The sequence below is a fragment of the Vulpes vulpes genome, chromosome 6 (genome assembly GCF_048418805.1).
Source record: "Vulpes vulpes isolate BD-2025 chromosome 6, VulVul3, whole genome shotgun sequence".
NCBI classification, from domain to species: Eukaryota; Metazoa; Chordata; class Mammalia; order Carnivora; family Canidae; genus Vulpes; species Vulpes vulpes.
Window position 1 is genome coordinate 17,188,897 of NC_132785.1, and position 12,378 is coordinate 17,201,274.

Consider the following 12,378-nt stretch of genomic DNA (forward strand, 5'->3'; position numbering starts at 1 on the left):
AATTTACTTTAACTTTCCTTGTTATAAATGCTTTTAATGTGAATGAGATGTTTTTGTAAAGGAAATCCTGGCACAAGAAGTTATTCAGAGATATGTCTTTTTATTAACGTTACAGGCATTTCTCATGCTAGAGACGAAGGCTCTACCCCGAGACACGTGAACTTTCTTCAAATTTAGAAATAAATAGAATATTTTGTTACTTTTACTCATGGTGAAATCACTGCCCTTAAAAGGATTTTTTTACCTTAATGGTGCTACTTATTTAATATGTAGTTCCTTCCTTTAAAAAAGAGAAATAAGATACAAAGATGACTGGTAGAGGATGGTTTCCTCCACTGCCATACATCAATTATGAATGAAAAGTTTTGGGGGTTAAATGATCTTAGTTTCTTAGCTCAGGTGCCTCTTATACAAAAGGAATTTCCAATAAAAATATAATTCCTTTTTGTAATAAACAGTACAGCTTCCTATGTTTGTTTTATTTATTCAAATTGTCAAACCGAAGAAAACAAGAGAAATGAGTTAATAATACGAATTCAAAAGGTCTTGGGTGTTTGCATTCAATTTTTTTTGCAATGTATTTTAAAAATGTATTGAAAGCCATTGTAACACAGCTAACAAAGGATTGGTTATAAGTATGTAGTAAAGCGAATGTCTATAGTTGATACTAGACCAAAAATTAATATGCGTGTGGACATGCATGGGTATAAATTTTCATATGAACTCCTGTCCAACATATAGGCATACTATTATATATATATATATGTCTATGTCTACACACATATAAAATGATTTACCCAATGTTTAATTGAGTAATGAATTAGTTTAATATAAACTTTAGCAAACAGAATATTTGCACTTTACCCACATTTACCTCTAGAAGCAAACAAATGCTAATAGCAGGCACTTCAGTGAAAGAACAAGCCCATGTCCAAATATAAGATGGTAAAAATGAGAAAGAAATTATGAAAATATATACCTTTAATTTGCAGACATATAAACACGTTTGGTACAGTACAGACACATGATGCCAAAAAGTAGAATGATCCAGTTTAAGCTAAACACATTCCTTGTGTATACAGATATTTTGCTATAGCTCTCATATAAAATAAAATTCCCAGCTCACACAATGAAGTGAAAGAGATCAATCACTAAGGAACCAGCTTGCTTCATTGCAAAGGATTCAGTAAAAGCAAAGTTATCAAAGAAATCTGCTGCTGGGCTTACAAATAAACTCTTGGACCTAATCCAAAGCCAAAGAAAGGAAGCCAGAAATGGTAGCCAACAAACCTAAACAACAACAAAAAGAGAAGTATAACTTTTCTATAAAGGGCTCAACTAAAACAACCGGTGATGTACACACTAGCTTCTAGAATAATTCTGCTTTAACATGATTTTTATTTTCTCCTGTGATAAATGAGTTCAAGCACATGAAAATCTAAAATATAACCCAAGTAGAAAGTACTACTGACAAGTTGTCAAAGCACCAAAATGTCGTGAACACCTAGGAAGCAACTAAGGATTGAAACATTTCTTTGCTCCTGGCTGTTTTCCTTGGACACAATTTCCAGTTACAATGTCTGTAAAGGAGAATATACACATTTCCCCTGTAATAATATCAAGTGCAGTAGTACAGGGAACAGAAAGCAATTTGAGTACACAGAAAGTGAAAGACTCTTCAGCAGGTCAAATCTTTAACACATGGCAATGCCTTCACCCTTGCTAAAAAGAAACTGCGCTTCTTGGTAATGCTTTCTCTTTCAAACTATACATGATGTACTGGTGAGGTAATAAACATTCTGCTTACGGACGCATTTCCTTTCTTGCAATATCATACATTGAAGTGCAGTGAAATTCAATTTATTTCAATTTCATATTTCTTAAATGTTAAAAACAATATATTTAAAATATACTCTTTCATTAATTTCATGTACAACAACTGTCCTGTACAATACCTCAAAACAGTTCCCTGCAAAGGAGCAGCTGATGCCCTCTTGTGGTTAAAGGACTTTTTCGACAAAAAAAAAAAAAAAAAAAAAAAAAAAAGCAATGTACCATTTCTTACCTTATTCCCAGGTTCTATCAATCTGCTTGGTGAATGAAAGCTGCAAATCATGTCCAAGCTTTTTTTTTTTAAATATATATATATATATATTTATAACAGTTCTATAGCTGTTAGTACTAATTTTCATTAAAAAATGCTGTACACATTTTATAACCTCTGATTTCGAATTTAAAAACCTGTAAACAGCTTATTTACAATATAGTACAAGTTATAAATTAGTTGTTCTTCATTGGAACTGTCATCTACACACGCTTGTTTAGGTGATGAAGACTACCCAAAGCCAGTTAAAACAGCTCTGTGTTATTCCACAAGAAAATATCAAATATTAGAAATAGCCATTGGTTTCCTCTCTCTCATATGCAAGTCAATTTTTCCTTTGAGTGGAATTTGTACTTCCAAATTTTCGTCTTCCCTGTGGTGCTTTTTCCCCCTCCTTAAACAGATGTATATGCCCATCCCTGTTACGAGTGTGATAGAACCCAAGCTTATTACAGACAGAGCTACGAGGGTGGGCACACAGGACCCAGACTCGATTTTCCTATGGGTTGGTTCTATTGAGATCTGTGGTTCTTTCTCCTCTATGTTAATTTCTGGTTCCTTTCTTAAAAGACTCTCGATGTAGCTCTCATTACTGACAGTGTCATTGACAAACAGGTTCACCATGACTGTGGAATGGAGAGGTTCGGGATACCCATGATCGCTCACTTTCACTAGTAAACGATGGAGTCCATAGTCTGTCTGCAGCAGCGCTTCTTCCAAAGTAATGTTGCCGGTTTTAGGGTCAATCCTAAAGGACTCAGGCCGAGGACCTCTTCTTCCAATGATGCTGTAAGCTATGACAGCATTCATGCCTGTGTCTTTGTCAACAGCATAGACCTCTGTAACTGGGGAGCCGGGAAGTGTAGAAGGCAGTACCAACAGGTAGGACATGTTAGACTGAGGAAATAAAACAAGAGGAGGGTTGTCATTGATATCAAGAAGCAGAATTGTGATTTTTGCAGTCGAAGAGAGGGCAGGCTCACCCCCGTCAACAGCTTCGACCCACAAAGTATAGGAGCTTTGCTGCTCTCTGTCCAAAGAGACTTTGGCTCTCAGCATGCCCTTTCCTGTGTCTATGACAAAAATATCACTCTGGTTCACCACCGAGAGGGCAACCCATCCGTTTCGTCCGGCATCGGCATCTGTTACACTAATTACCCCAATCTCACCATACCCTGGAAAGTTTTCTGGCACGAAAAAGCTGAAGTCCTTGTTGATAAACCGAGGGCTGTTGTCATTTTTATCCAACACTGTGAGAGCCACAGTGGCTACTGATTCCCTGGGTGGCTTTCCAGAGTCAACAGCTCTGACTGTGTACCTGTACTTTTCTTTCTCTTCTCGGTCCAGCTGAGTGGAAACTGTCAGAATTCCTGTGACACTGTCTAAGGAAAAATATGATGGGGCATCAGGTCCCAGGAAATATGAAACTTGGCCTCTCTCTCCACTGTCAGCATCTGTCGCATACAGCTTAGTCAAAAAGGCATTGGGTGCATTATTTTCTTCAATAGTTAGTTCCAGCAAGGGTTGAAGGAAAACAGGAGCATTGTCATTGTCATCTAAAAGTTGCACTTTAATAATTTTTTTGACATGAAATCCCTCAGAGTTCCAGGCCACCACAGCTATTTCATAGAACTGCTGTAGCTCATAGTCCATTAGTTTTGTGGTTTCCAGCAAATACTCATTATTGTATGGTTTGTAGGGTGATAACCTAAATGGTCCTTCACCGTCCAGGTAGCAGTTCACCTTGTATTTACCTTCTGGATCTCTTATGGTGAAGAACGCAATTGGAGTGTTAATGGGTTCTAGTTCTTTCAGGTAAACAATACCATCTACCTCATTTGCTATATAACGAGGAACAATTTCAGGTGGTCTGAAAATAACTTTGATAATGGTCACCAGGGCTGTGGTCACAGCAGGGATGCAGCCCGGTCCATTAGCAAGGATGGTGAGCTTGTGAGTTTGCAGAACACTTCCCCCAATCTTACTGAAAAGTTTAATGACTCCGGTGGTTTCATCCAGATGGAATAAATCCTTGGACGCTTGTGGAACTTTCTGGCTGTAAGAGTAGGTGATCTGAGCATTGGTTCCCAAGTCTCTATCCACAGCCTGGACAGCTGCGACCGGTGTGCCCACTGTAGCATTCCCAAACACAGTGACATTGATTTGTGAGTCAGCGAAGAGAGGGCAATTGTCATTAATGTCAGTTATGCCAATGGTGAGGGTGGCGCTGCCCAACAGTGGTGGAGACCCACCATCCTCTGCTATGATGATGCTGACGTACTGGTCCTGGGTCTCCCTGTCCAATACTCCCATGACAATGAGGTAGGGAGTGCGCTCCCCATTCTCGTTCTCCTCCACATCCAGGGTGAACATGCGATGGTAGTCCAGTAAGCGGTAGGTCTGCACCCCATTAGTGCCTATATCTGGGTCCATGGCAGGATGCTCTATGGCGAGCCGGGTGTTTACAGGTGCATTTTCCGGGACCCAGACAGAGATCTGGGAAACGGGGAACTGCGGGGCGTTGTCATTGACGTCCCGGATGGCGATCTTCACCTTGACAAACCTAAAGTATTCCTGAGGCAGGACCAGTACATCCAAAAGCAAAAGACAAGAGTCCGAGGAAGGGGAGGAGGAGATGGAAATGCTGCCGCCCCAGGCAGCTCCCCCACCTCCTTCAAGACACAGGGCCTCCCGGTCGATCTCCTGGGCAGAAGTGTGCAGCTCCCCGGAGCGGTTGTCTAGGGTCACGTACTGGCCGCTCAGTCCCCGGGAGGCCAGGCTGAAGGAGAGAGGGGGGTTGCGCTCGGCGACCGCGCGCTCGGGCAGCTGCGACAGCTGGTCCTGCCTCCCGGGCGCGCGGGGCACCAGCCGCAGGTCCTCGGCCAGGCTGCCGATGAGCACCCCCGCCGGCAGGCCCTCGTTCAGGCTGTACAGAAGCTCCGTGGCCCGGCTGTAACTCGCGAGGCAGCTGAAGGGTCCCACGAAGAGGAAGAGCAGGAACAGATGCTGCAAGGGAGGGGGTGGGGGGAGAAGGCTCGTTACAGACGCGCGGGGACACGGGGGCTGGGGTCCGAAACCCGCGCGGCTGGGTCGTCGTATTTGCCCCCATCCCCGTTACCAAGGGCAACGCCTGCAGTCGGAGAGGGACGAGGAGGAGGAAACTTGCTGCAAGGCAGAAGTGTAAGGGGCAACACTGTCGCCCAAACTTACATTTTCTGTTCCCTTTCCAGCCTCCCCTCTCCCCCCACCCCGCTCCATCAGCCCCCCCTCCCGAGCCAGAGAGCATCCCTGGAGACACACGCCAAGGCTGGAGGGCCCCCAGCTCCGGGACTGCGCCACGCCGCGGGGAAGCCGCCCGGGAGGCCACGGAGAGGGGGGAGGCTGCTGGGGAGCCCGGGTCGGCAATTCATCAACTGATTTCCCACCGACGAGGTCTCCGGAACGCGACATGGGTCGCACCCCCGAATACGAGACCTCCCGCAGCAGCAGCAGCAGCAGCAGCAAACAACAACATCGGTAATAGTAATAATAATATGGAGAACGTAGAGGTGCTTTCCCTTCTAAACCAGCCCACCCCCCACCCCCCCAATTAAATAAACACTTCAGGTCAGAGAAGTGATTTTCATTTTGGCTCTCCTCTAGTGTCAAATCGGAAGGATCTGGATCTCCACCTCTTATCAAGCCCTCACTAACCACCCCCCCACCCGGCCCCCGAGGGACCAGAAGTAGACGCTGAAGATGCTCAACGCAAAAACAATTTGTCCATCACAGCGGCCAGTCCGGGCAGGTGCCGACAGCAAGAAAGAATCCCCGCGCCCCGGCATCTCCAGGGGATCGAGCCCCCCCCTCCCCCCCACCATCCCCAACCTCATCTGCCTACATTTCAATTTCGGAAACTTACTCTCCCGACCCAAGGGCTTTGCCAATCTCGTGCTAAGATAAAGAAAGACACCTCACCCCCCAAAACTCCTTTTTCCCTCCCTTCCAGCCTTCGCGTGAAGTTTGGATTCCGGGGAGAGGTTTTTTTTTTTTGTTTTTTTGTTTTTTTGGGTTTTTTTTTTTTTTTTTTTTGCAAAAGCTGCCTCGCGCGCGGCACCGCCGCAACCGGGCGGGGGGCTGCAGGGCTCCCGGACCCCAACCCTTACCGGCAGGTGGCTGCGGCTGCTGCTGCTGCTGCTCCTGGGACGGCTTAGACGCCCCATATCCAGGCGCGGGTGCCGGGTCGCCGGGCGCCAGCTCAGAGCCGGGGCCCGCGAGCAGCGCGCGTTCCCTCGGCCGCGCATTCCCAGGGCGGCTGCGGTCGGCGCGCTCCTGACCGGAGGGCGGCACAAGACACTCCCTCTCTGTTCATGCAAATCGCTCGGGGAACTTCAGCCAATAGTCACCGGCTCGTCAATTAAGGACGGGGGCTAACGGGCGTTGGGGGGGCGGGGGGGGGGCGGGGGGTGCGGAAAGGGCGCGGGGCCGGAGGGCGCCGGCTTGGGCCGGACGCCGCGGGAGGCGCCACCCGGCCCGGGCCCCGCGGCGCGCGCGCCCACCGGCCTCGCCGGTCCCAGCCCGAGTCCACAGGTTGCGGGCGCGGGAGGGAGGGTTAGCATCGATAAAGAAGCCTGCACGTAGATCGGCTGGAGAGAGGGAGGAGAGAGGAGGAGAGAGGGGGGACGTGGGCGCCACCGAGCAGCCGCAGGCGCGATCCCCAAAACGCTTCGCTTCGCCACCAGCTCTTCGGAGACACTTGCAACCGAGCGGGGTTTGCACAGGGAAGGGGCGGGGCGGGGGCGGGGGAATGCGCGCTCCTCTGCGGAGGGAAGGGACTTAAAACTCTCTTTGAAGGTGATTTGAGCCCAAAAGGCAGCTGGAGCGCCGCGGCGGGCGTCGGTGAGGGCCTCGACGTGCTCCCGTCCCGCGCCCTCGCTGGCGGCGGCGGCAGAGCGCGCGGGGGGTTCTGGGTGTCTCGGCCTCGTGGTCTGCACCTGAGAGGCGGGTCGTGGCTTCCGGCCCCGGCGGCCGCGGCGGCGGCGTGGAAGCAACTGTGTGGAGACCGACCCGAGGAGTTCTGCCGGCCCCGCAGGTTGCACCGACTTCTCTGAGGGGGGGCCTGAAGCCTTAGGTAGGAAAGAAAAAATTGTTACTTTTCAAATTATCCCCCCCTTTTTTTTTCTTCCTGGGAAAAGTGGCCCTTTGGAAAGGAACCCTGAAGGGGTGTGGTGCAAAAAAAAAAAAATGCCGAGATTATTTCCTCAGACTGTCAGTCACGCTACATTGCCACCAGAGCTGTTTCCTCATTTATAAAATCAGGGCTGGGGAGAGACTCCAATACATTAAGTCTGTGGAACACTTTTTGATCTGTGGGGTGCCATATAAATAATGGAAAAGGCCACTGACCTTTTCCCTGAGTAGACATTTCTCTTCATGCCTGGGCTTCCACATAGCCTCTGCACTGCCCTGAACATAAAAAAAAAAAAAAAAAAAAATTCCTCCCCACTGAATATTTAGTGGCTGGGCCCAGAATAGAAAAATCTTCCTCTTGGGTCAGAGAAGGATCTGACATCCTGTGCTTTCCATAGGAACCACTTTAATTTTCCTAGTCTACCGTATACTAACTAGAATATGAATTGGGGCGGGGTGGGGAACCAATTGTTTAGCTCCTTCCTATTATCTCTTCATCTCAGTTAATTCTAGAGACACAGAGTCCTGCAATGGACAACACCCTACATCAGAACATTCGGTCTGTGTAACTGTTTCTTATTGCACGAATGGGACCGTTCGCGGAGTCCACAAGCAAAATTCCCTATTATACGTATCTAGCTTATGACATGGATCTGATTTATAAAATTAACTCCTTTAAGCTCTTTTACAGTGAAATTGGAGGGCTGCGAAGAGGTGAACACACACAGCAACATGTACACGTGGGTGTGAAGCCATTCTACAGCTGATAAAGCACAGTCCGGAAAGTGATCAAGCACACGTACATCTCTTCTTCTTCAGCCGCTGACTCTGCCCTACAGCTGAACTTTTACCATAATTGGTAAATGTTTACCGAGGGATCTGTAGTTGAAACATATCTGACTCCAAAAATCAGTATCAAGCTCCTTCTAAAATGTGTTTAATTTGTGTCTTCACACAATACCCACAGCTTCTGGAAGTTTGGGGCACATGGCCAGAGGCAGGCAGTAAGTCAGCAGTCAGAATACATGCAAGCGGGGCCCACTGTCTGAATTTTTTTGTATATAAAGATTTTATTTATTTATTCTTGAGAGACACAGAGAGGGAGGCAGAGACACAGGCAGAGGGAGAAGCAGGCTCCATGCTGGGAGCCTTGATCCCAGGACCCCGGGATCATGCCCTGAGCCAAAGGCAGATGCTCAACCGCTGAGCCACCCAGGTGCCCCCCACTGTCTGAATTAAATTTACATCTCTACAAACAGCAACAGTGCTACACTGTATATCCCCCTTACAGTTCATGTCCTCTCCAGTAAGTTAAAATCACTCACCTTTTATTTTGGTGAAGATATAAAATCTCTCTTCCTAATTTGTCCTTTGCTTACAATGACACTACACAGGAGCTGTAGTTTACGAAGACGATCCAATTGAAGTGACATCACCTCTTTGTAATTATTTTGAGGACAACCTTTAATTCTCCCTGGACTCTTGCGCTCTTTCTTTCTCTAATTTGCAGTGGATACTTTGGGCACAGATGTACCATTTTCAAGTGTCCCCATCCCACATCCCAGCAGAGTTTTGGTCTTTTGACCATACCCAGCTGGTTTCTGTGAAAAGGTAAGTGTTCCTCTTCCGCTTCATGAAGTAGGCAAGAAACTAAATCTATGTATTCTGTAATACATAGAATTTAGTAATAATATAATATTCCTAGAGTGTTTCTAAAAAGCATGGTCATATGAAATATAATGTAAGTTGAAACGCAGAAGTTAAACATTCTGGAGATAATGCTTAGAATGACAATAATAACTCCCATCGCTTTGTGATTGCAAAGTCCCTGGATGGAAGTTTGTCATCAAAACTGGAAGACCTTGGGACAATTTGAGGTAAAACCTTCAGGTCACAATTCAAACTGTTAACTGAGGTACTTGTTATTATCTTTCCTTTTTGAAGATCTAAGCAGAGGTTTCATGCAGGGTTACACTGTAATTTGGCCTCAGGGAAAAAAAAAAACCCAGACCAAATACCCTTCTTTTTTCTCCCATACCTTCATCCTGGCTACAGTGAAAACATTCCCAAACTCTTGTTCCTTATGATGCCAGCCCTGTGACCTGCCATCTGGTGTCACATAGTTCTTTCTAAAGATGACCTGGAGAGCTTCTGTTCTATTCCTCCCTTGAAAATAATACTTATGAACTTCTCAGATGTCTCAACTGCACTGGGCTTGCTTCCCAGGTGTTTTATAAAAATTGATCTAGAAGAATAGTTAGATTATATACCTCCCAAGCCTATTTTTCCTATAGAAAAGGAAAACAATTTGATAAGAGTAGATGGTACACTGAGCAGAGTGAGAAAATTTGGATTCTCTGGGTTTTCTGGGTTATTGCTAGGATACTGTGTGACTTTAGGTAAGAAATCACACCTGTTTCAAATTTCCCGTAAATACACCCCTACACTCTACAAGGACTTATATGCATTAAATAGCTTCCCTAATATCTGTCATTAACAGACACTGAATAATGATACACAGGTTAGATAATTATTTTCTGCATGACATCCCTGAAGGTTAATAATAATTCTCATTTACTGCAAGGTTCTCTCCTTGTAGTCTTATCTCTTTATGAAGTGCGAGCATGCTTGTAAGTGTCCATCAGGATATCATCTTCAAACTTTGTACATTTATCAAATATACCCTAAAACTTTAAAAATATTTGAGGTAACTATGTTTTCCAGGTAGCTTTTATATTGAACTATTTAAAGTATTTTAAATATATACACAAATATTTAAACCTATTTTGAACCATAGTTCTATAAATGCTCTAATTAATTCAAGATTGAGAATAGGTATAAATTTATAATATGACCTTAAGATTATTCCATTTCTGCTTGTTAATATATGAAATTAGCAGTCCTTTTAGATGACTTAGATGTATGTATATATGATGTATATTATATATGCATAAATATAAATAGTATAAAATATAAGACATAAAAATTCAGTATAATATAAAATAATTATAAATAGGTAATTAAATATGCATGTGTATACAATATTTTATACATATATTCTTTTACATAATATGTGTGTATGGAATGTATGTTTATACACACACACACATTCCTTTTCTGATCCAACAATCAAGACCGAGAGCTGATCACATTTATAAAACCAATGCAATATTTGAAAAATAATAAAATTGACCATTTATTGAGTGTCACTTATGTTTTAAACATGCTACTGGGTGTTTTACATGTCTATTTGCTTACTGTTCATAACAATTTTACAATGTAGGTATCATTATTTCAATTTTACAGACCTAAGTTACATGCGTATCAATATCTGTGGCCTCCAAAGCTCACATTCTTTCTGTTCTGGTACACCCTTCTCATCTGAATAGACGGATCTAGGGCCGATATACATTTAGATGTATTTCAAGCCAACAAACATTAATCACTCAAATACAGTAGGAAAAACATTGGAGGCATAGATTTGCTATATAATGCCTTTTTGAAGTAAGAACTTCTTTAGTCAGTTACTATGTTTTAAACAGATATATATACAGAAACACAAACTCTTCTGTGTTTGACTAGCTTCACTCTTCTTACAACTTGTAGACTTAGAATACATTTTGTGTGTAGATTTATTGTGTGTACTTGAAAGTCCTGAAAAGTTCTAAGTAATTTTATGGATTGCCCAGCTAACCCTCATTTTATACATTAGTTGAAAGCAAGATAAGTGGTGCATAACTAATTCAAATCTTAAAAATACTCCTATTTCTTGGAATAGTAGATTTTGGCCTCAGGATTGGATCTGATGTTAGAGGATAACTTAGAAAAAGAACAGTTATTTTCTTACCACCCTTGACTTCCAAAAGCCTTGATATTAAACATTGCCATATGTACTAGTCAGTTATTTTATATTATTTTTCCAATTTACAAATATGTGTAAGAAACAATACTGCAGTAGCTCCCCCTTATTTGCAGGGCTTATGTTCCAAGACCTTCAGGGGATGCCTGAAGCCATACATCATACTGAGCGCTGTTTTTCCTATACATATGTACCTTTGATAAAGCTTAATTTATAAGTTAGGTACAATAAAGATTAACAATGATAACAATAAAGTAGAACAATTTTAACAATATACTGTAATAAAAGTTATGTGAATATGGCCTTTCTCTCTCTCTCTCAGAACATCTTACCATTCTGTACTCACCCTAGTTGTGATGACGTGAGATGATAAGACACCTACACAATCAGGTGGAGTGAGGGGTGAACAGAATGGCACGGGGACTGTGACCTAGCATCAGGCTACCATTGACCTTCTGACAACATGTCAGAAGGAAGATCATCTGCTTCTAGACTACAGCTGCCCATGGGTAACTAAAACCCCTGGAAAAATTGATGAAAAAGAGTGGCTGGGGGAGGGGGGGGGCTTTAATTTAGGTAAATTGTTGTTCAAGTATATTAAACTTAAAAAAAAAAAGCCTACTTGCATTTTTCCTACACAGCTCAGAGATTAATTGTGCAGCTAATAGGAAATTAGCATATTGGTTCTTTTGCTAAAAAAAGCTGTATAATTACTTTAGTAAATAAATATACTATTTATACTACTTGTACAAAAGGATGCAAATAAGATAATTTAGTATAATACAAACTTGTCTTCTAAAACATTTAACACTGAACTGTGCAATTTATGTGACTTTTGTAAGCATTAGACTATACTGATACTTTCTTTTTGTTTTAGAAAACTGGGTGTAAATGGATCTTGCATTTCTCCTCTTTCCCCACATATTCCAATAGGAAGGGTAGAGTAGGGTAGAACAGTTAGTAGGGTAGAGCAGTTCTTTTATTTTCAGAACTTAATTAGCCTCACTTTAACAGGGATAAGTATAGCTAGGCAAAGTCATCAGAAAACCCCAGGCCTAATTTTAGCTCACATTTTCAACTTTCTCTCCTTATCCTCAAAATAAATTTTAAAAGTCATTTCCAACTCATTTAAATTTCACATTCTTTCTTCTCACTTCTGGTAGAGGTGATAATGAGCAGTGAAATCATCAAAAGAAAGGTAGTAGGATTGAGGAGGAGACAAAATGAAAGGCGTGGAAAATCCACA

The 12,378-nt window shown here is 43.3% G+C and overlaps 1 protein-coding gene and 1 long non-coding RNA gene across 2 annotated transcripts; one reads left to right on the forward strand and one right to left on the reverse strand.

Moving 5' to 3' along the window:
- Positions 1-2,216: 2,216 nt before the first annotated feature.
- Positions 2,217-6,503, reverse strand: PCDH20 (protocadherin 20). The gene is made up of 2 exons (XM_072760671.1): positions 6,250-6,503; positions 2,217-5,110 (listed from the first exon to the last, which is right to left on the reverse strand). The coding sequence occupies exons 1-2, from the start codon at positions 6,385-6,387 to the stop codon at positions 2,384-2,386; spliced, it is 2,865 nt and encodes a 954-aa protein (XP_072616772.1). The 5' UTR covers positions 6,388-6,503; the 3' UTR covers positions 2,217-2,383.
- Positions 6,504-7,057: 554 nt separating this feature from the next.
- Positions 7,058-11,641, forward strand: LOC112933485 (uncharacterized). Its single transcript, XR_003237680.2, has 4 exons — positions 7,058-7,214; positions 7,965-8,132; positions 8,784-8,884; positions 11,455-11,641. It is a non-coding gene; the product is annotated as an uncharacterized lncRNA (long non-coding RNA).
- Positions 11,642-12,378: the final 737 nt, after the last annotated feature.